The sequence below is a fragment of the Adelges cooleyi genome, unplaced genomic scaffold, assembly GCF_023614345.1.
Source record: "Adelges cooleyi isolate 19-005CV unplaced genomic scaffold, UGA_ACOO_1.1 ACOO_flye_CR_arks_rails_tigmint_CR_PRNA_9, whole genome shotgun sequence".
Lineage (NCBI taxonomy): Eukaryota > Metazoa > Arthropoda > Insecta > Hemiptera > Adelgidae > Adelges > Adelges cooleyi.
The window spans coordinates 7,016,650-7,041,183 of NW_026096579.1; the positions used below are offsets into that span (position 1 = coordinate 7,016,650).

General features: G+C 31.6%; 6 protein-coding genes across 7 annotated transcripts; 2 read left to right on the forward strand and 4 right to left on the reverse strand.

The window, feature by feature from the left end:
• Positions 1–338: 338 nt before the first annotated feature.
• Positions 339–3,247, reverse strand: LOC126847155 (heat shock 70 kDa protein 4). The gene has a single exon (XM_050587250.1). The coding sequence runs from the start codon at positions 2,988–2,990 to the stop codon at positions 618–620; it is 2,373 nt and encodes a 790-aa protein (XP_050443207.1). The 5' UTR covers positions 2,991–3,247; the 3' UTR covers positions 339–617.
• A 378-nt stretch (positions 3,248–3,625) lies between these two features.
• Positions 3,626–6,338, forward strand: LOC126847157 (polyglutamine-binding protein 1). Its single transcript, XM_050587252.1, has 6 exons — positions 3,626–3,863; positions 4,422–4,558; positions 4,617–4,792; positions 4,940–5,093; positions 5,157–5,347; positions 6,092–6,338. Exons 1-6 carry the CDS (start codon positions 3,800–3,802, stop codon positions 6,231–6,233), a joined length of 864 nt encoding a protein of 287 aa, XP_050443209.1. The 5' UTR covers positions 3,626–3,799; the 3' UTR covers positions 6,234–6,338.
• LOC126847156 (uncharacterized) lies at positions 6,122–9,792 on the reverse strand. The gene is made up of 4 exons (XM_050587251.1): positions 9,560–9,792; positions 8,383–8,549; positions 7,960–8,275; positions 6,122–6,939 (listed from the first exon to the last, which is right to left on the reverse strand). Exons 1-4 carry the CDS (start codon positions 9,644–9,646, stop codon positions 6,421–6,423), a joined length of 1,089 nt encoding a protein of 362 aa, XP_050443208.1. The 5' UTR covers positions 9,647–9,792; the 3' UTR covers positions 6,122–6,420.
• A 1,563-nt stretch (positions 9,793–11,355) lies between these two features.
• LOC126846781 (cilia- and flagella-associated protein 300-like) lies at positions 11,356–13,787 on the reverse strand. Its single transcript, XM_050586574.1, has 6 exons — positions 13,252–13,787; positions 12,801–12,882; positions 12,653–12,713; positions 11,997–12,187; positions 11,739–11,911; positions 11,356–11,671 (listed from the first exon to the last, which is right to left on the reverse strand). The coding sequence occupies exons 1-6, from the start codon at positions 13,338–13,340 to the stop codon at positions 11,467–11,469; spliced, it is 801 nt and encodes a 266-aa protein (XP_050442531.1). The 5' UTR covers positions 13,341–13,787; the 3' UTR covers positions 11,356–11,466.
• A 6,108-nt stretch (positions 13,788–19,895) lies between these two features.
• Positions 19,896–23,407, forward strand: LOC126846115 (WD repeat domain-containing protein 83-like). The gene is made up of 6 exons (XM_050585281.1): positions 19,896–20,056; positions 20,447–20,582; positions 20,653–20,854; positions 20,948–21,080; positions 21,961–22,069; positions 22,137–23,407. Exons 1-6 carry the CDS (start codon positions 19,990–19,992, stop codon positions 22,381–22,383), a joined length of 894 nt encoding a protein of 297 aa, XP_050441238.1. The 5' UTR covers positions 19,896–19,989; the 3' UTR covers positions 22,384–23,407.
• On the reverse strand, positions 22,075–24,451 carry LOC126846116 (ankyrin repeat domain-containing protein 49-like). 2 transcript variants are annotated; one of them, XM_050585283.1, is made up of 5 exons: positions 24,196–24,451; positions 22,911–23,071; positions 22,674–22,818; positions 22,397–22,595; positions 22,075–22,324 (listed from the first exon to the last, which is right to left on the reverse strand). In XM_050585283.1, exons 1-4 carry the CDS (start codon positions 24,326–24,328, stop codon positions 22,399–22,401), a joined length of 636 nt encoding a protein of 211 aa, XP_050441240.1. In that variant the 5' UTR covers positions 24,329–24,451; the 3' UTR covers positions 22,075–22,324; positions 22,397–22,398. The 2 variants fall into 2 exon arrangements, with proteins under 2 accessions (XP_050441240.1, XP_050441239.1); XM_050585282.1 differs by having other exon boundaries at positions 22,075–22,595.
• Positions 24,452–24,534: the final 83 nt, after the last annotated feature.

Below are 24,534 nucleotides of genomic sequence, written 5' to 3' on the forward strand. Positions count from 1 at the left end.
GACTAGTCATTTCATAGTTTCTTTTTTGTGAAGTCTAATATTTCTAGAAAATAGTAAAGGAGTAAATAAACTATTCACATTTTTATATAAATTTAAAATAAAGACTTATAAGTAGGTACACAAGACATATTTTTTGTTTTTAACAGATAACCACATAACTATTTTGTTCACCCATTTCTAAACATTTTAGTTATTAGCTTAACGTCATACTACTTTCCACTTTTATTCAATACGTTTCCAAGTCATTTGTTCCAAAACTATGAAAATTTGCTTGAAATATAAATTTATGACATCAGTTTAGAGACTGGAATTATACTCAACAATAAAAACAACTTAAGTAAATATTAATAAAGATAATAATTTGGTTTATTTTCAAGTTAGTTTTTTAAATAGTTAACAAAAAGAACAAGAAATCCATGAAGAGTTATGAATGTCTACTATTGAACTAGTAAGTAAATATGTGTTTTATATTTAATTTATTAATTTGTAATACAATATTGTTGCATTAGAAAATATTTTTATCTGTGAATTCACACAATGTAAATATAAAGTGACAGATATATCAAAACAAAATAATATATTAAACAATAAAAATAAAAAATAAGTGCATTCGTTTTCTATGCATCATTTCCATTCGGTACTGGCTGTTCGGTTTCCATGGGTTCAGGTTCTTTTTTAGCTTCTTCTTTGGGAGGTTCAACTTTGGGTGCTGGTTTTGGTTTGTATAGTACTTTAAACACTTGGTCTTCTATACTATGCTTTTCTTTTAGCAACTCATCTACCTTGCATGGAATGTCTTTGTATAATGGAGTACTAGCAACTTGATTGGCCTTCTCTTCTAACCGCCTTTTAGCTTCACTGAGGGTTGCGGCTAATTTGTCTACATCGGCGGCTTCTAAATGATTAAACTGTTCACTTCCTTTGCGGAAAGCATCGACATCATTTTGAGCGTGTGCGATCAGTTGAAAGGCTTGATCTTTTACAGATGGGAAAGTGGTGTATTCAACTTTGCGTCTCTTTATAGGTTCACCAACAGATTTCAATAAATCCAATTTTTCAGTGTAAATGGCTTTGGAACATTCTTCACCGTCTTCATATAACCACGTTTCTAGTTCTTCCAATTGTTTGGAAATTTTTTCCCTATCACTATCTAAAATATAAGATGCCAGATCTTCTTCACTAGAAATACGCCCTCTCATGTCATAGATATATTCTTCAAGACAATTTCGTACGTCGACTCTTTCTTTTTCTTGCCGGTCAGTAGCTACCATTTTACCTTCTTGTTCAATATAATTATTTAAATCCATGACGGAGTACCCGTGGGTAAGTGCATCAATACGTAGGTCGATTGTTTTGGTCACCGATTTTTTCTTCTCTTCTTTTTTCTCCTCGGTCTTGTTTTCTTCATTTTCGGCTGGTTGCTGATCTTTTTCGGAAGTTTCCATTGGTTCAGATGGTGGGACTATGGATTCCTCTTTTTGTTCAGATTTCTCTAGAAGAGTTGCACTACTAATACTGAATACACCATTAATGTTAACCCTGGCTTTTACTTTAACCTTTTGACTGGCACCGTCCGATGTTGGTTTGACATCGCGCACTGTAAACTGACCAATATAAGTGTCAGCATACGGAATAGATCCTGTATAATGGGCTTTAACAGTAAATGGAGAGAGGCGGTAGAATGACAGCATTTTTGAAAAAGGAACAGGATGATTCCTGGGAAAAACTTCGGCATGACCATCGTCAGAGTCATCGGCTGGTTCCCATACAAGCTCAATTGGGAAGTTTTGAATATCAGTAACACTGAAGTCTCGAACTCTGACGGCTGGTGACAGCATAGCACATTGTAAGGCGCAACCTCGAGCGACGGCTTCATCTTGATTCAAAGTTGTACTCGGAGATTTTCCAAAAATATTTTCTATTAATCCCTTGATGTATGGAATACGACTCGAACCTCCAACAATTTCTACTGAATATATGTCGTCTTTGCTAAGTTTTGAATCTTTAAGACACTGTTCTAATGTTTTTTCAACTCTATCGAATAAATGCATAGCCAACTCCTCAAACTCGCTTCTTTTAATATCACCGTGCACATCTTTGTCTTCCATAAAACACTCTATGTTCATTGGCAATTTAGTCGAGTTTGCTGACATTTGTTTTTTTATTTTTTCAACTTCAGATAATAATCTTACGTATGCTCGAGCATTGGTCCTTGGATCTATATTATATCTAGATTTGAAATCTTTACTAAAATGTTCAGCTAGAAGTTGATCAAACTCTCTACCACCTAATCGGGCATCAAACGTACTAGCCAACATTTTAAGTTTGCCTTTGTTGAAAGCACAGATAAAAACTTGAAGTGAAGTGTAGCCGCAATCGACAAACACTACATTACGTGGTTTCTCTTCGGAGTTGGGCAAGTCTTGTTTGTAAATACCATAAGATAGAGCTGTTGCTGTAGTTTCGTTGAACAGACGCAATACGTTAAGGCCGGCAATTGCCGCCGAATCGAGTAATGCTTTACGTTCAGCATTGGTGAAGAACGACGGTACAGATATCACACAATCATTTACCTTAGTTTTGAGAGATATTTCTGATATTTCTTTAAGTTTCGTCAACAGCATGCCAGTGATTTGTTCGACACTAAAAGTGTGTTGTTCGTTGAGATAATTCACGTTAATGCCAATTTTGTTGTTGTCGCATTTCACAACATTAAATGGTAAAGACTTGATTTCTTGTTGGACGAACGGATCGTCGATTGACCGTCCCAGTAATCGTTTGAACCCGTGTATGGTGTTTTTCATGTTGGTTACCATTTGATTTTTAGCAGCCACTCCGATGATGCGATTCCTGGGGCTGAACGCTACACACGAAGGCGTTGCTCGTAAGCTGTAATCATTGGCGATGGTTTCAATACCTCCAGCCCGAGCCACAGCCACATAACACGATTCACTACCAAAATCTATACCGATTACAGACATTGAAGCCATTTTAATTGAAACACAAACACACACACAAAAACACGTGGATATAATACGTTTAGAGATATTCCTACTTCAACGCGGAATGAAATTAGAGCCGGTAAACGAGAGTCGGTAAATAACTAACAATTTAACACACTCGAGGTAAACGGCGAATCATAAATGTGAAATGGTAGTTGGTACCGGTAAAAAGATGTAACTTGGAAATCACAAATGAGGGATCGATCGAGGGAAATGGGAATTTTCTAGAATGTTCGAGCAGCGAATGACAAACAGTTTCGTACCGGTGGAAGGGAGAGCCGCCTACAGGGGTGCAAACACTGTTGTGGGCGAAAATTATAATAAAATATAATATTATTATAAAATAGCTGGAAATATTTTTATCGGCAAGTTGAAATTTTGCACATAAATAATTTTATAATTGCAAAAATTGCTTTTTATAATTTGTATGGGTAAATTTTTTATTATAAATACTGTTGTCTGTTTTCTTATACTGTCATGCGGTATGTTATCAGTTGTCTGTACATTGATAACGCGTATCATGTTTAGACAATTCATTGTTTCCCACCTATTATCTGTGTTGTTTCCCGAAATTAGACTGATTATAAATGATTCTGTACGTGATAATAGATATGACATAATAACACCAACGTAAACATCCGTCTTTATAGATTTGCTCTTTGGTAATAACATTCAAATAGGCTTTTAAATATTTTGAAAATTAAATAGAATATAAACCATAAGTTCTTCAGTAAATTAAAAAAATAAATAAGTTTTTTCTCATTCGTAATAATTGCAGTATTTTCAATTATTAAAAGATGCCTCTACCGCCAGCTTTAGCTAAAAGACTAGCTACTCGTGGAATACTTTCCCAAAACGATGGTAACTATAGTTATGAACTTTTTTTTCGGTATTTAAAAATCTAGCTTAAAAACAAAATGTATGGTAGGCCATGTCTAAATTTAGAATACGGTTATAGGTTAAGCGTGAAATTTTGAAAACTAGTTATTTGTTATAACTAAGCTTTTGATATGATTTAAGTGCTATTGTTGTAAGACGTATATGAATATTAAAATAAAAGTGATAATTATTATCGTACAAGTAAACAAATTATATTAACATGTTGACACTCGACTATTTTGTTTGAGAAATTATAATATTTCACTTTGTCTCAAAAAAATTGTTGTATTTGTATATTTTATTCTGTAGCCAGAAATGTATTTTTGGATGATGGGGTGTTAGTTAATGAGGCCTTAAGGATATATAATAGTATAATATATTTTACAACAATTGACAGTTACTAGTGCTATTCACGTAAATTATTACAAATAAAAAAATTGAAGGAACCAGCGCCTGTTGCTACGGCATTAGATTGGTTTTAGTATAAATCAATACAAAAGCCTAGGCTAAAAATTGGATTTTTTTTTTCAATAATTTCAGCCCAAACTAATGTTAAAGAAGTAGAAGAAGAAGTAATTGCAGAATGCTATGACGATATTCAAAATTCAAGTTCTGATTCTCAAGACAGTGATGAAGAAAATGATAAACCTGACCCTAAAATATTAGATAAATTTAAAGTAAGTTAAGCTGTAACGTAATAAAATGCTTGACTTAATGTTCATCTAATATGTTTAGGGCCATCATGGTTGTCCTAATAAGTCAAATGTATACCATGAGTGTACAACATTTTGTGAACAGCGATGGAAAAATGGAAATAAAAGACCAAAAAATGGATATTTAAAAGCTAGAAATGCATTATTAGAAAAATATCCTTTGCCGAACAATTGGCATGAAGTATATGATCCTGGAACGTAAGTATAAAATATAGATTGTATTATAATATTGTCAAAGAGTAGTGGTTTAAAAGATTCTGTTTTTTACTAGTTAAAGAAAAGTATTAAAGTATATTTAAAAAAAAAAATTATAATTATAGACAATCTTGTTTTATTATTTTGTAGTGGTCGTTTTTACTATTGGGATTTTGTAAACGATTCGGTCAGCTGGCTACCTCCAAGTCACCCTCGTTCAATAGTCACCGATTCTGTGGCACAATTTCGATTCGAACGACATGCAATAATGCAAAACATGGATGAGAAAAGTTCCGATTCTGAGGTAGTTATTGATTGCAATTGAGTTTATGAATTATTATATTTTATAATATGATTTGTTATGAAGAGTAACAGTGAAGACAGTGAAGATGAACAACTAAAGAGAAAAAAAAATCCTCCTCTACCGCCAGTTCAAGAGATCCGGGCAAAAGAGGTCAGATACGATAGGGAACCAAAACGCAAAGAACCCCCAAGGAAAGTAATTAAATCAAATGATCTTGATCCTATGGACCCGGCATCTTATTCAGATATTGCCAGGTAAATAATTAAATTTATAATATTTCCATTATAAATTATTTGAGAACTGGCCAAAATATCAATTGTAAAAATAGCAACATAATAATAGGGCAAAACAAGTATGCAATAACTGTATAAAATATAAATAAATGTTGTCGGGTATGTACATGAAAACAAATACTGTCGTATTGTTATCCGCCATCCTGTCTGTATTCCAACCCGATTAAGCAGTAAATAATCTATTATTTTGAAAAATTAATACATTTTTAAAATTTCAATGCCAAACTTATAAATTTGAGAATCATCTACTAAAAAAAAAATAACTGAAACTACTAGTCTCTCAAACATTTACTTGTGGAGTTAACAATTTTGTTTAATTATACTTGATTTAAGATTGTACTTTTACGAATCATGTATAAACAATTCAGTTAAAAAGTGTAGTTTATCTGTTAGAGTATTATCTCTTATCAATTATATTTATTTTTAGTACTAAAAATAAACGAATAAATTAACTATTTATTTTAATAGTATCAATATAAGACATTTAGATGATGTTTACCCACTACTGTTTAATTAAAATACTTAACAAATATGTATTATGTAATGCTATAATTAATATTGAGATAAAATTTAATGATCTATAAAATTTACCTATAAAAAGCTATGTACAACTTATCATCTGAATAAGTTCTACTTATAGACTTTGTTAGCGGAAATTTTTTATATTAGAACACAGAAATAAAATGTATATTTTTAATATTATAGAGGTTCATGGAATGATGGATTAGCAGTAGACACAAAGTCAGGAGTGGACACTACCGCTTCAGGACCATTATTTCAAATGCGACCGTATCCTAGTCCAGGTGCTGTTTTACGAGCGTCAGGTCAACAAGCCAAGCGTAAATAACCTTTCTAATTTTTATAAAAAGGCATTTTTATTATACAAGTATCTCATTTAAAAAAATTATGAGAATTTAAATAATCATTAAACAATTAATATATACATTCATAATAGCGTTTTTCTATTACCAATACAAATACATTTGTAAATAAATAATAAAACAAATTATAGACTAACATTGTATTAATCTAACTTAGTTTGTAAATAAGAAGTCTTCTCGTTTTTCAAAAATTACACACGGAGTTAACGGTATGAATATTGTACTAATTAATGACGTAATTTTTTGATTGGCCGTTCTTTCAAATGCTGGTTCTTCTAATTCTTGGACAATGAATGTTGGATGCCATTGATTAGTGTAAATAATGTTTTTTATTTTTAACAATCCGCTTTCTAAGTTTTGGTACGAAAAGCTATCTGATAAACGTTCTTTGACAAAAATCACAAACACATGGGCCTCGTTAGTACTGTAGTACAGACATTCACCTACCATTAGATTATTATTGAAATCTTTAAAGTATTGCGACTTAAAATTATACTTGTCGTTAACCCGATTAAATCGGTAATCCCAATAAACTGGCGTGGTTGTGCTATAGGCGTATAATATAAAATTTAATTTTTCAAATTCTCTTTTTCCAATGTTTTTTATTTCTTTAGTAGTCTTTAGAATACGTGGATGTAATATACGAAACGATTTACGTTCTACATCTTTATCCTGAAAAAAATTTAAATGTTAATGTCAATACAGAACATGATGAATTTTTAATACACAAATACATTTTCCCTAATTAAACATACTTCAGTTTAAAAAATTATATAGTTAAATTATTTAAATTGTTTATTATTATTCAATGTTAATTGTGACCTTAATTTTTACATTTCTTTTCTACATTAGTTGTACTTTGGCAGTTAAAACTTTTCAATTTTTTTTTTTTTAACAATAACGATTTGGTTAATGTTTCAAAAACGTTCAAATATTTCCAACTCTTTGCAAATATTTAAAATATAATTAAATTCCTAAAAAATATTATTTAAATGTTTATTTGTTTTCTCTAACATTTCTGATTAAAACTCCGTTTGTTTAATTTACCTCATAAACACGTAGGTAATAACAATTATCATTTAATTTTTTTTTCAGTTAAAATATTTACTTTTATTTTTGAGCTCTTCAATAACAAGTATTCAAATTCAGTTAAACAAATGTCTAGTTATTAAGAGTTTAATACAATCTTCTGTCTTTAAAGCAGAAACCCAAATACTTGGTATTTACTTCTTGGCATTATTAGATGATGTGGGTGACTATTGGGTGTGCAGTCATTACAGTTGGACCACAATTACATAAAATATAATCTTATGTGTGGTTGAACTTCACAATTAAAAATTGTCTCCAATGTAAAAATAAAACACTGCTTTGTACCATTTTCAACGTGATTTGTGAGTTTTATTAGGAATTGTTTAATCTTTTTGGTTTGCTAAATTCAGAACTTGTTATGAATCAATTTCAAAAATATCAAAAAAAGTCAAACTTTAGGGTAGAGTATTAATAGTTTTATTCTGAACTGAGCTAAGCTAATAATTTTAATAATTACCTAATATAGTATTAACAAAAGGTAAAACATTTTTTTCAAATAACCATTGACTAAATCTTAATGAGATATTATATTATATATAGAAATTTAATAATTAAGTAGAAATTTCTGAAATATAAAAGAATAATATTACGTTAATAACTTACATGAGTAAAGTGACAAATTTTGATCATACATCCAGCATCTTGAAATTTATCATAAAGAATTTGTTTTACGACTTTCCAATCTAATTTGTCAAGACCGCATCCTATACGTGGAAGTGCAAGTTTTTTCACATTATGTTTAACAATTAGATCCCGTAATTTTATGACTGCTGAAGTTAATGTTTTATATGTAGGTTTTAGGTATTTTAATTCTTTTGTAACTAAATAAAAGACGAATCTATCGTTTACTTTTAAATAAGCTACATCACCAACACCTGGTCTTTGATCCATTAATTCACCAACTCTACCAAATACTGATCTAAAATTTAAAAAAAGTAAAATAATTGTAGGGAGAGATGTAACATAATATTATAACAATCATAATGATCAATACTTTCTAATGTTATTCAAATTAAATTTGTTTACTTGAAATATGAAGCTATACCAGCACTCATATGCATATCTTTTGAAACACAGTGACCAAGGGAATATTCAACTGGCATTTTAAATAAATACACATCGACTTCTTCAATAATATTTTCTTTGCTAGTAGTCGAAAACGGTTCCATGAATATAAATATTATAATGGTTTTCTGCAACACAGTCGATACTAGTAAAAAATTACTTTATACATAATTATACATTTATATTTCTATATATATATATTGGTTTTTTTTATAATTGATAAATTATCATTGTTTATCATTTAGCTTTGATGCAAAGCGGAGAAGGTCTTTTTTTTAAGAGCATATTTTTATTTGGCCTTTAGAACTAAAAACCTATAATTTTATTTCTTTGAACTATAATTTATTGTTTTCCTGACCTGACTGAAAGGAACTAAATTAAAAGATAAATACTACATTTCCATTATAAGGTTTTAATTTCTTAGCCTGATATATGTTCATCATTCGGTAGGTACACTAAATAATAACATTAACTTAGTGAGTTATTTATCAAAATTTAAAAAAGAGCTATTTTAAATATGGCAGCTTATTTAAGAGTAAAGAAATAACTATCAAGCTATTTTAGTTAGGTACTTAAATTTTACAAGTTATTTTTCTCAGTTAAAATCATAGTATTTGATTAAAAAAAAAGGTTGTAGAAGTTACTATTGAACAGACATCAAAGTTTTGTTTTGCAATAGAGAGCTCACAACTTTCTCTATGGACTAACTAAAAGGCCGATTTCTATTAAGTATTTAGAAATTTAAATTTATGGCAAAAAACATGAAAAAGTAAAACCATCAACATAAAAAATCAGTCTTTTAGTTCACATAGATGAGTTTACATTGAACTTAATAACAAATTTGGAATTGGTTTTGTATATACTATACACATTGGGATGTGGCTTTAAATGTAATCTCTACATGAATTAAATTTGGATTATTTCGGTCCTCTTGGTTTGAAGGAAAACTTCCATTTTAAAAAATTATATCTTTTATAAAAAAATATTTAAAAAAAGACTTTAAAATAAACGTTTAGCACGAAATTAGCCTAGTGTGCATGTCTGATGTCTGCATAAATAGTTCAGTAATTGAGAAGGTTAAAAAAAGAAAATCATTACTTATTTAGATGATTACCAGTTATTATAAGAAGAAACGTACCTTGCAACAAAATATATTATTTTGATGTTTATGATATGGAATCGTTTGGTAGATCTGATATAACACTATTATAGTTGATATTTTCATATATTTCTTACACAGATAAGTAACAAACGGCAAACAATAAATGGCCACAACAATAAATAATAAGATGGTTGATTAATCGCGATTTACAATATGATTAAACTGAAAAATAAATTAAATTAAGCAACTTGAATAATTAAAATTCATAAACATACAACAACTATTGTTAATAATTATTAATTAGTGGTTATAGACAATTTCCAGTGGATAGTTTGATAAAAAATTACAATATTACAAAATATTGTAATTTGTAACTGTATAACTTTTAACGAATATGGAACGCATATCATATTTCACAGAATAACCGGAAGGGAAACTTTAAAAAAATTACATGGATTATAGCTGATAATTCCAGAAAAAAGCATGATAATTGTACGCAATCCGCAAAACAAAATGTCGGACACTTATCAGTCTCGACCTAAGTTTCCCTTCTGGTTATTCTATGAACCGTAATCACGAACTTTTTGAACTCAAAAAAGTCCAACTTGCAAAACAAAGAAAACATGTCATGTCGAATATTGTATTTGTATAGGTCAAAAATGTCCAAGCCTGACGGAGGACAACCATTTGGGACAAACTTTAAAATTCTTAAGGATAAACCGAATAAGCATCAGACTATTTTTAATGAATTATAGATATGATAGTCTTATGTCGGGGAAAGATACCCTGAACTCGGAATTTATAAATTCGTATATTAATTTTAATTTGGGTACAACTTACAACTATGATACCTAGTCACTTGGAATGGGATAACCCATAAGAAAATACTGGACCATTTGGGCATAAAAAATATGATTTCAAATACTGGGGCGTATGATGTATTTCATGACGACATGTTTTATTTGATAGTAAACGAAATGTGAGCTATGTAGGTTTTGTATAGGCCGCCACCAGAAAAACGGGAGAGTCCTAAATCTGGAGGAAACTCACAATATTCTTTGCGAGGCCTCCAACCAAATCACTGTAGTAAACCCACGTAATGCATATGTGTCCCTCCTTTAAGGGCATGTCCTCCTTGCGTCTATGCATGTTACTAAGACGTGACCGATGGGTGTCCCCTTCAGTATAGTTTAATTATACTTTCATTGTTTAATTGCATTATTTTATTATATTCGGGTAGAGTGACGACGTCGTTCTGTCAGTAGTAGATTACCAATCGATTATACTACTCAGTTTTTATTATTACATTAACTACACATTTATTAAATACTAATACTAATTATATTACTAACTTATTGGATTACTTATTGTAATACTCTATCATACTTTTCTTATAATTATTATATACATTACATTAAGTGTTCAACTTCATTCAACAAAACCAACTCCTAGTTTTCCGTTACAAACGTTGGTCGTTTACGGTGTTTTGTACGCGGTCATCCGACCGGTGCACTACATCACTTAGGCCCATGACCGGGCGAAAGATGTTAAATTTTTTAAATGTCTATTTGACGATATTATCTGGAGATGGTCGTATGATAGGTTTACAAAAATTTTAAGGGAAAATCTTAGTTGAATAATTTAATAGCCGTACAATGTATGTTTTCAGATTTTTTCTATTAAAAAGCTGAGATAATCAAAATAGTTGAAGTAATTATGTGCAAATAATAATAAAATAATTTGTCCGTTTTTTAGTCGCAAATTTTCAATAAAACATAACAATAAGCCAACATTTGTAAACTCATATATTTAACACAACAAAGATCGATAATTAATTTTTCATTTAACTGTAATACCGTCTACTTTGAACAATGCGTCAATATAATAGTTAATTGATATTTTAATAATTTTTCTTCGTGTATCCAATCAAACAAATGTCTGTTCTAAACATAAATTGTACTTCCAACATTGTGAACAAGTAACGCTACCGTCCGGGTTTTGGGATATACCGTTAAGTATGCAAAACTATAATCTGCAGACTCTGTGTGCGCCTTGGGAAATATTACTGTGTTGTTTGAATTAAGGGCAACGACTCTGTAAACTCTCGACGCAACTGACGGTTGTTTAGAATCTGACATTTTTTCAACCCTATAAGAAATTTTGTAATTATAACGTGGTATGTTTTTTTTTTTTAAGTATAACAGTAATGCATTACGCTAGTAAGTCTTTGTAAATAGATTTGGTCGCGTCCAAATACGGTTCGATGATCGTATCGTCTTGACACCAGATGCCTCCGACAACTAAATGTTTAAATAACCTAAAGATGAACTCTGCCCGTTCTTCACGGTCGTACAATGCGTACTCTTCGCATTCGTCGTCCAACAACATCTACAAGAAAAACAATGAACCCAGTCAGGTTTTACATATTATCGTTAAGGTCGAATCCAGCGTCATCAGCGACATTTATAGATACCATTTTCAAATTATTGGTTATATATATTCCATGTTTGTAATCTTCCATACATAGCCGTATTAAATGATTGTCTTCTTTGTCCTGACCGTTGCAGACCACATTGTTTTGCGAATCCAATAGCCTGTCGAAAAAAGCCATCGACGTAACTGTACACGGGACTTCTTCTATTTTCACCTTTGCCACTTTGTCTTCTACAATGGAAAATTATTATTTTTCATACTATATTATACGATGTATATATAGGTCAACATATTATATTACTATATATCTATTATATAATTTTATACAGACAAATTAGTACTCAACATAATTGAAATGATGTAGATACATTTAGATTGAATATATTGTGTGCCAATGACTTAATAATATAGTACTCACTACTAGTAAAAGTAAAGCATTTTCAATGCCATAATAACATTTCTTGTACTGTGTATTTGTTTTATTTATATATAACTAGATAATATGACATGACAAATCGGTCTCCCTCTAATTGCAAAAGCTTTTATAAAATATTGAATATAAATACTATAAGGTATGTCGTATGGAACACAAGCGTCAAACATTTGTTAAAATTAAATCTAGCTAAAGTACTCATCATGTTATTGTCTAAGCCTTAACTAATAAGTAAACATAATACAATGAATGAAAAAACTTGCCCAGAAAAGTATCGGGATCTATCTGCAATGTTTTTGCAACGTTAGAATCTTGAAAAAAATCCTAAAACACAAAAAAAAAATGTGTGATTTTAATAATAATAGACAAACGATTTAATTTAAAACTAAATCAGGTATTATTGTGGCTTACCAATATGAATAAGTCAATATTTTCCTCACAGAATTCTTGATTGAATGCATAATAAGCAATACTCAAACATTTTTTCATTGACCTGTTACGAAAAATAAATGTTAAGCATATTACTATACATATAAGTTACTTATATTATGTTAACATTCAACATCATAATATCATAAGCCAAGTATGTATATGAAGGGCACAGGGGAAAAACGGTAGTAGTCACATTATGAAAATTTTAGAGTACAGCAAAAACAAAGTTCGTGAATTCTTCTTCCTTTTACATAATAACAAAAAAAACACGTTAAATGCTATTCTAATAAAACATTTATTTACTTAAAAAATCCAATGACATAAATAAAAAAAAAATTATTGGCATAATTTGAAAAAAACTATTTGAAAAAAAAAAATTTCATAATGTGACTACTACCGTTTTTCCTCTGTGCCCTTCATATTTCTTTACCACTTGAGAATGTATTCCTGAATTTCCTTGCTGTTCAATCCCGTCGCTTCTTTGTTCGGAAGATGATAAAAACTGTATTTACTAGTCATAGTTGAAAAATGTATGTTTTGTACCTACAATAATTATAGAGAAAAAGTCTTTTGTCTATTGTACACAAAGACCAAAGTATATTGATGAAATTTAAGAACAAAACATTTGGGTGTTCGGTTACTATGGTAACACTATGTCTAACCTTAGTTTGAACTGCTTTTATATTAGTGATTTAATATAGGTAGTTGTTGGTTGTTGTAAAAAGAACGGACATCCCGGAAAGTTATTACTGTAATTTAACTACATTTTATCTACAATAATATTTTGGATTTAGTTGACCAGTGGCAGCGTCACATGAGACAATTAGATAACGTCTACCTACTTTTATTTAGTTAAAAAAGCAAATGTTTTTATTTATATTTTAAGTATATATTTGTATAACCGTCTCCCCGACTTGAAAACAAAAAGTTAAGCTATGTAACTTAATTACACATATTGAATTCCAAACATACATGATATTCTGTTCTTGATAAATATAATTATGTATTTTGGACATTTTAGATGATTAAGAAAGTTCAAACTGCCGTAAAGAAATAATTGTTAAATATTTAATAAAATAAAAATGTATATTTTAGGGGGAAATAACAAGTTTATCAATACTTTTAAGAACAAAATAATTTTATACAATCGAACAAAATTATTATTTCAAACAATTTAATGGTGTAAACAATAAGATTGCTATATTTTTTTAAATATTTGTTAATTTTTTTTTTATGGTTTAAATATTTAATATGCTGTATCGATATTTGCCGACGCATTTTTCTAGAGGCTCGAAGACCCTCAACCTCGACTTAGGTCTATCGCAATCTCTCGTCTGGACATTCGAAATGGCTGACGTTACTCGCGCCATCATCGGGGCGGACTTCCTTCATTACTTTGGTCTTCTAGTCGATATTAGGCGCAATCGTCTTGTCGACCTGACCGTCAAGCGAACAGTCAAGACAACTTCCGCTGCAGACCCGAGCTTACCCGCTCTTCGCAGTCGCTCGCTCTCACGACTTGGCCGACATACTCGCAATTGCCCCCCCCCCCCCGCGAGTTCGACCTGATGTTTAAATAAAGTATATGCCGACCCTCATACAGCTCATGGACTAGTCCACTGTTAATGTTCGCCAACAAGGTTCGATCATTCTACCCTTGCGGAGACTATCGAGCGTTAAGCGTCGAGGGAAATATTATTTTTAACAATGAACAAACACTTAAATTTAAGTACAACGCGTCTTAACAATAGTGTAGCAATAGTATAACAAGAACATCGAAATAATTTATGTAATAAATACAAATAAAGATAATAATTATTTTATCAAATAACATCACAATGGAATGACAATCAAATATAAAGATTACTATTTTATTAGGAAAAAAAAAACAAATCTATATACAAATATTTTACCACAAACCCGTAAAAAAATTAAACAACACAGCCCGCAGTCGACATACTGTTAGTATATATTTAATTAATAATAATAGGTATTCGCGTAGGGTTGGGTGGTGTCAAACGCAAGTCAGGGGGCTTTCGCAAAAACCAATAATTATTAATCTGCGTTTGAATTGTGTTTACACGGTTCGGTCGGTCAAAGCAATATTCGCGGTGAATACACACCCTCACACTGTCGCCTGTCACGGTTAAGGAACGGAGATATTATAAACTACTATAAGATGAGTATGTGCTTAAGGAACGCGGCATAGCCAAGAGAGAACCAAACGTTTCCCAGGAAAAGCGTCCCTTTCGTGCAGTATGTCTATTATGTCGATTTAGCGAGAAATATTTTCAAAGAGACATCAACATCAACCATACTTCCCTTTCCCTCATACGACTTCAACGTTAATTTCAATAGATATTTATTTTCAATTTCGAATCAACTTCAAATCGCGTTAGTAACATAATGATTTCAGTCGGCGTTTTCGATCCGGCCACAGCAACTTGACGTCCCTTGCGGCTCGTTGATAATTGGAACTAAAAAAAGGAACCTTCGTTACAATAACACTTATACCGATTAACCACGTCCGACGATACCTCCTATATCTGACCTATATCGCGAGGTGTGGCGCAGTGGACACCTCAGATGCCGCGTGGCACTAGAGGTTAAGCTGTGTCCGTTGCTGCTTGATCCCGGATGGGTGACCACCCGGGATTTTTAGCGGCGACCCATACTATCAACCCCGAATGCATGGCTGAAATGCCATGCACCCGGCGACCGAACTGGCATAAAGTTAGCCATAGCCACTCCCGGTCAATACGCCATACGCAATAATAATAATATCTGACCTGCAATTGAAACGGCCTACAGTAATTGATATTGAAGGTCAAGATGATGTGTTCGTCTTTGCCTCGCTGAAATTATTTCCAATAGCTATGTACCGACGGTAGTGGACGTTATTCAAAAGGTATCTGTTAACCGGTTAGTTTGTGAAATTTACCCGGAGATGGATAGAGGAGCCAAAAAAAACCGTATATACATCCGACTGATAAGAGAATTTCGTGAGCAATCGTAAAGGGAGCAACACTATATTGTGTAGGTCAGGGATAAGCGTATGTAATAGTCAAGCTTCATTCCGTACCTGAGAACCCGCGCTAAGACCACGAGAAGCGTTGACCTGAATTTCAAAATGTGTCTACAGTTTAACACTACTGTCGGTCCAATCGGTTTAACCCGTCAGTTTAACGACATAACATTTAAAAAATATGAATAAATAAAAAAATAAAAATTGGCGGTCGACCGAAACGAAGGATTGAGACTAATGCGCTTTTGAAAGCGATTGACGGTTAGGTTGTCGAAGAATGGATACATATGTGGCAAACATCAACTGTTGTCCTGGTTATGATAGTAAACAACGGCGCCGCGGCGTTGCTGTTTTCGGCAAAACTAAAATATTCAATAGACACCAACCAGGAGTTGTTGGCCCAGGGCGTAGGCAACGTGTTCGATTCGTTTTCCTCTTGTCTTCCGTTCGCCGCATCATTGGCAAAACCCAAATGGCCAGCATCATATCGGCCGGTTTGCTGTTGGCCGTCGTTCTGTGGATTGGCTATCTGTTCCAGTCACTTCCCAGGTGTGTGTTGGCCGGCATTACCGTGGTGACGCTCAAGGACATCTTGCTGCAAGTGTTCGACATTTGCCGCATATGGAAAACGTCGAAAATGGATGCCATCATCTGGATTGTCACGTACCTGACGGTCATATTGGTAGAAATTGACGTGGGCCTGCTGGCCGGCGTAGTCGTGTCGCTGTTCTTCGTGTTCAGCCCGGGAATCGGTAGCGGAGTGTGTGAAACTCAGTGTGTCATATTCGATTTGGCCGGCATGCACTACATCGATACGTCGGGCCTGTCCATGTTCGCTCAGATTGTCGACCAGCTCAACGGAGCCTGTTCGTGTACGTGGCTGCCGTTTCGGGCAACATCTACGACTGCATGCAATCGCCTATAATTCGGTTTCGTGCACGGCGCGGCGGTCTCTTCAGAATTGTTATTTCACGATGGTGTTTATCGACTCAACAAAAGAAACTTTTTTCGGCTGATTAACAGCTCGTGGCGCCAATATCGATATTTCCGCCGTCGTCGGTGTAGCTTTCATTCTATTCGTCGGCGGGATCAATTTCTTCTTTGTAGCAGCCGCCATTGTAGAAGTTTCCGCTATTATTGTGTTCGCTGCCGCCGGTGTACAAGCTTCCAATGGGGGCGACCGATCGGCACTCGTCATCCTCTCTATTATGTAGTTATAGAGAGCCGGGGTATAGGTCAGGCTAATACTCTGGAAGAAGCGAGCCTGCCTATCCCCCATGCGGTGCACCCCATCTTCAGCTTGAGACGACGCGTCATATTTTTCAGTCCACTTTGTTGCGGCCTTCTCCACCTCTACCGTCTGTAACCCTGTCGACCTTTTAGATGATGGCGCCGGACTCGAATTCTCATAGACCTATATGTACCTATATGTACGTTATATTATCATGATTATAACATTAAATACATTACATTAAGCTATAGGGATTCAATATACAGGATGTAATGTGAAATTCTACCGAGCTTCAAATGGGACATTCACAATGCTTTATGGGTACGATAAATGGTATTCATTTTAATTTTAAAATTATTTAAAACAAAACTCGTCTCATTAAAAAATTGTCTAACGAAAAAAAAAACAATTTCATATTTGAAATCGGGAGAAAAAATCTTGTTGAATTGATATGTAACCTGATTTTTTGATATCTGGCCACATATTATACGTCCACAGGGTGGCCACTGTGTGGTCGACACATGTGACTAAAACCAACATGTGGCATGCCACATATCGTTTAATTTAAAATAATTCTAAGGACACCACTGAATTGAGAATAAAATTCTAACCCAAAATTATGTGTCACATGATGTGTTACTTTACACCCTGTATATATTTATTATAGGGATGCATGTCTCGAAAATTTTAACAGGTAATTTTTCTACACAATTGTTAGGATAATATCATAGTGTGGCCATTGGCCTGTCTCACTAATAATCATAGATATTGGATAATTATTAAAAATTTAGTTCCATGTTAAAAATTATTAATTATCACATCAATAACTTTTAGGCATCAACTTATTTTGAAGTAAATTGTTTAGTGAATAATTAACATACACATTTTTTTCTATGTATTCTAGTCATTTAGGTGGTTAAAATTACTTAAAAATATCAGAAAATTGTGCCTCGTGGTTTATAGATTGGTTTGATTTCGAACACCTTATTGTTTTGAAAAATTAAGACTTTTTACAGGACGATTAAGACTACACTATCAAAAGCGACATTATTGTAAGAACTGATTTGTTTAATTGTTTAATTCATCTTTATTGTAGTGTTCAGAAATTTAATTTTGATAAATTAATATGTTATGTTTAATGCATTCTGCAGGAAATATCCCAAATTAAAAAAAAAATCAATTTTGGAAGTTATAAAACTTATATTTATTGTCTTAGTTACACTTGAAATAGTTGTTTTTTAAAATATTGCATTCTTTAATTAATATTTTTTTTAACACAGACTTGTTGAGCTTTATAAATGTCGAACTGCAGAACTCTACAATTATTTATAGTAAGCTTAATAATTCAATATTATTATTAAAATGATATTGTTTTATTACTTGTACGGAACACAAAGCTATACATTAAAATAAGTAAAAAATTGAACATAGTAAGAAATATGCACTGTTAAAATGTATTTTTTACTTTGTTGTAAAAGGTTCTTTATCAATTAGTACTGAAATATTTTTAAGCATTTTACAAAAAAATCTATTTTGCACTTAAAAGATATGTCGATTGACGAATGGTGAAATGTAGATTTTTTCTACCAAAATAACATGACTATTTTTTTCTTTAGATTTTGAAAACAAAATCCAATGACAAGATAATGATTCAATTTTAGCAATTTATAAATTATAAGTAAGTCAACTTTGAATGATTACACATTTAGGTTGTATAGTTCTATAGGTTATACAGTTAATACTAAAAAGTATTTTACTTTTATGTAGGTAGTTATTTATTAAAAGCAATATAGGTTATTTTAGTAAGAAATAAAGTAACTCTAATATAGTAGCTAGGAAATTCAAATGTTTCTCGCTTCAGTTCATACTTGTCTTGTAATTTGATGACAAAACATTTTAGTATATTAATAATTTTTCTGTATAACAATATTAGTCGAGTAAATATTTATCATCTTAATAAAATTTAAACCATTGAAGACAATAAACTCACTGAAGATATAGTTCCTATCAAGTTTGGGGTGGTTAACATTTGGATATCAATCAGCTATAGAAGTAAACAAGTAGATTGGTAAATTATTCTTGTAGTAAATTTTTTTTTTTATCTTTGTTCACTTTTTTACTTTTTTGTTTTAGATGTTTTTAAACAAGTTTTTTTTTTACATGCGATTCATTTTGGAGCTTTAATTTCAATTGTGCGACTTGAAATTTGACTTCAACCGTAGAATATCGCTTCTCTGTATTAAAAAAAGTTTTAAATATATCTTTTTCTTTAACGATCTGTGCTTTATCGTTCTCTGGTATGATGACATAAGTATTGAGAAATCGGAATGTTCTGCTTAAACCGCTAACTTTATCATTATAGCAATTGTCGTTTTCTCCATTGTAAATATATATATATATATATACATATTTAAGTAAGAAGAAATGAAATGAGTAAGAATTCAAAATATTGAAAAATATAATATTGTATTAAGAGAGCAAAACTTGACGGAGTGCAATAATGATAGTATTATACTAGACTTGGCTTTATTAAGACTGAAGTAGTTCGGTATTTAGCCGTTAAATAGCTATTGATTTAAAGTTAAAGTACTATGCAAAATTCTCATCACATCTAAATCGTTATCCACATAATATTTCAATCCGTTTTAAGAAACATTTGAAAATATTTCCGCCAATTTCGTGCGCATTCGTTCATGGATGAAACGGTAATTTACCTCCACAACAGCAGCTGTCGGCGTTTGTACACTCATAAGAGGGGTTGCTACAATTGCTTCGAATGTTTTTTACAACGATATAATATTACTACGAAATTGCCTTATCATACAATAGCTACGAATATCAAATGCAACGAACATACATTTCCCTCGATTTGAAATTGCAGTTATTACTTATTAATTCTCATTTCAAAAGTAATGGATCTCAAATGTGTAAAAACTATCAAGTGTGATCAAGGAGCTATTCGCGCCGTTAGATTTAACGGTAAGTAATGTAATATTTCATGTAACTTGTGCTAGGTAAATTAACATATTGTATGAGTTTACCATAACAGGAAAAATGTGACATGGTGGATAAGACATAGGAAATTGTTTTGAGCATGTCAAATGCGAAGGTCTAGAACATTTTTACGGCCAACAATTACATTTAATCTTAATAAACTAGTATAATAGTTATACATAAGCGACTCCTCCTCCTTCATCCCAATTTTAATGGGGAATAACGTGTAAGAAGAAGCTATTCAAAGTATAGCGAAATTATTTCAATAAGGTTTTATAATTTTTGGTTTTGACATATGGATATTACAACTTCACAACTATAATTTGAATTGTACACATTACGCATTGTTTATTTTTTATGTTAATTTTGATTTAGTGGACGGCGAGTATTGTTTAACATGTGGCAGCGACAAAAAAATCAAGCTATGGAATCCTTATAAAGAATTATGTTTAAAGTCGTATGCTGGCCATGGAGATTGTGTAATGGATGTTTGTGGTTCGTGCGACAGCAGGTAATACATTAATTATCGACTAAAAATGACAAGACGCGCCATGACTATAACAGCAAATGTATTAACTTAGCGAATTAGCATCATGTGGAGCAGATAAATCGGTTGTATTGTGGGATGTGTCAGACGGACGAGTTAAAAGAAGATTGAGGCAACATGCTGCTACGGTCAACTGCGTTAAGTACAATGAAGATTCTTCGGTGATAGTATCTGGATCTAACGATAATACCGTGTGCTGTTGGGACACAAGAAGTCGTAGCAATAGTCCTATTCAGGTATTTAGATATTTTTTTAAATGTATTAATATTTTATTGCTTAATGCTTGTTTAATTATTGTACGTTTAAATTTTAATGAAATATATTTTAAGGTTTTAAAAGAAGCTAAAGACAGTATCACTAAAGTTTTAGTAATTGGCCATCAAATTCTGACGGGTTCTTTAGATTGCTTTATACGAACTTATGATATAAGGATGGGAAATATAGATGCCGATTATATCGGAAGTAAGTACTATTTTCGTTCAAATGTTTTAACTTAACTGTGCAGCAACTAAGTTGAGATGTTAAATTGTGTTGTACGGGTGGTCACTAGTCAGTGAGAATAATTATGATAACAAGTAATACTATCACTCACAAGAAACTCTGAAAAAATAAATATAATAATTTTATCGGATTATTCAACTTTAAATTGAATAAATAATTGGTACAATAACATACAAAATACACGTTAAATCTTAAATCTGCTATGCAACAAAGCTAAAATATATTATACCCATTATAATAAATGGAATAAAGAATTTTCATTCGATTGTCCTGAACATCATTAAAATTGTGAGTTTGATTGTGGCTCTAAGCCCTCCAATTCCTTGTAATCAATATGCTTTCAAAAATAATTTACATTAAAATATGTTTAAGTGTGTATTTGTTGGCATAAATAAAGTAGTATGTGTTAACTCAACTTAAGGTCTAAAAATTAGACTAAAGGTCAATAGTAAGGCTCTAAACTTTGTACATATCTTTCAAAATTTTTTTTTTTACTTAGAACTAAAAAAATTATTACAAATACAATGATTCGTATAAAAAATGTATATTGTTACTTGTTGATATTTAATTGTGCTATTTTATAATATTTGTATTTACTAAACATGTATAGAATGATAAATTTAATGTACGAAACTTAAATTTTCAAAAAAATAGTATTTTTGCAGTTTTGTTTTTTGAAAATATTTTTTACAAAATATAAATTTCTCAATCAAGATTGTTGTTTAATAAGCATAGTCATTTAGCCGTAGGACTAAAAAAAGATTTAGACTTCTGTTGGTTTTTTTTTTATGGACTTAAAATGTACTTGAATGGAAATTTTTACATTTTATATATTTTCCAGAGCCGATCTCGTGTATTAGTTCAACGCAAGACAATATGTGTACGTTGGTCAGTTGCACTGACAATACTTTGAAACTGATGGATAGACAAAAAGGAGAATTATTAAACGAGTATAAACAATTACATACTTTTTTAGGATAATATTATAAATAATAATTTATATCAATATTTTTTCAGGTATACCGGACATACAGTTGGCGATTATTTCATAGAAAATTGTGTATTTCATAACGACAGTATAATATTAAGCGGTTCAACGTGTGGACATTTATGGAGCTGGGATTTCGTAAGCGCACGCGTCTTAGAAAAATTGCAACCGACCGATATTTCCCACAAGCAATCTGTGAACTCGATAAACACACATCCTAGTAAAAAAGTTTTAATTACATCATGTGGACATTCCATTAGCCTTTGGTCGGAATAAACAATAGCAATACATTTATAAACAGTTAAAACACGGTTCACAGTATTCGAAAAGTCTTGCGTTTGCACTTTTTCGGCTTGTAATGTCACTCGGTTTGTCTGCTGTACTGTTGTGCACATTTAAATCTGACTGAATATTAGGTTGACTCAATAACAGTTCCAGAAGTGCATGTGAATCTGCCAATTCTGCGACAAGATGTAATGGTGATATACCTTAAAGAAAATGCAAAAAGTGACTGAATATCTTTGTATTATTATATTATTATTACACTATTTATATTATGAAATTACCACCACTTGTAACTGCATTAATATCTGATCCGGCTTCAATCAATTTAGATACACATTTTACATTGTTCCATTTACAAGCCGAATGCAACGGTGTCCATTGATCTGTTGTACGTGCATTGGGATTTGCTCCATTTCTCAACAGTAACTAAATAAATAATGTTTTGTACAATCGATAACATATGACAAACACAATGTACGAAACAATGTCCACTAATGAATCGTCCCAAAAATAATTACCTCGACTATAGGCAAATGATTACTGTAACTTGCTCGATGTAATGGAGTGTACCCGTCAGTATCCTGGACATTTATCAAGTTTTTTTGTTTAGATATCAACGACTTGACTAAAATTAAATCGCCTTGTTCGGCTGCCCACAAAATTTCCTTTTCTGGAGTACCTGTTGGTGGTAAAAACAATTTTATTTTTATTATTAATAAAATGTTTGATTTATTGTCAGCTCATAAATAAAGTGGTCATTGATGGCTCTTCTTTCAAACTGAAAGAAGAGCTTAGTTAAGTATAAACTGTATAAATAATTAAAAATGTAACACATACATATGGGTTGTCTTGCACCAAATCGTACCTCATTTGATTTTACTTATCATTTTTTTTTACACTTACTAATCAACTCGTTGTAATTGAGATATAAATTTTTGCAAATATGGCTAATATTTTTTCAATGGCGTAAAACTTATTACTCAAAAATAAACAAGCATGTCAAAATTGTTTTTTTAATGTGTACTTTTGTTTAAAATTTTCCTATAAGTTTAAATTGTGTTCTTACTCTAGATTGAAAAATGTAGGTTTTTAAAGTTTGTTTCTATTAAAATTGAGTTAAAAAAATTGATATTTTGTAATTTTTATTTTGTAAACTGTATGTAGAATGTAATATATTATAAAACATAAATAATTTTCAGAATTTTATAATTTGATTTTTTGACAGATTGCTAGTTTAAGTAACAAAGCATTTGTTACCTTAATGCTAAAACTCAAACCAATCTAAACAAACCAATATGACTTGAAATCAGAGCATTGATTATTTTCTATAATATAAGTCTAATTTCTAATTAGACAAATAAAAAATTGTAACCATAAGTGATCAGCATAAAAATATTTTATTTTAAAAACTTTTGAGGGCCACCAGCCAATTATTTTAGCATGGATGTGCTTTTACAATTACCAACCAGGCAATGGCGGTTTGACACAAGTGTCAAATCACTAATGGTTTCATATATTAATAATTTAGCGGGCCAAATCTTATAAACGACTAGGCCGTTATTTTACACCAGTTCGTCCCATCCTGGTTGGCAACTATGAATTAAGGACGATCTTAAGTTAATTTGTTGTACCTACTTATACTTAAAATGATTGTATGATTAAATTTTTAGATAAAGTTTTTTAGGTCTTGGTGTTTATTATTAATAAATCAAAAAAGTAAACAATCGGCGTAAAATTAATTGGAGATGAACCATCTCGGATGGTCGAGCAAATTGTTGAGACCTATTCTGCTGAATGTGTTACCGCGTGGATCCGGATCCTCGTCGACGTCGTAAATATCTTGTTCCCAAGCACTTGGCGTATGTGGAATTTGATTGAAATCGCTATTCAACAAACGTTGTTCTAATTCGAAACGTTCCTCTTCCTCATCAGACATAACCAGATATTTTTGATTGGCAAACACAATTTGATGAACGCGCCAACACCGAATTTTTAATTTCAAAATTCAAACGTTGTTGTTGTTGTTGCTGACCAAAATAATATTTATCACTTATCTCGACTAACTGTTATCAAATTTTGTTATCAGCATGTTTCGGACAGCTGCTGTTGAACACCGAAAGACGGTTAAACCCCCTCGGTTAC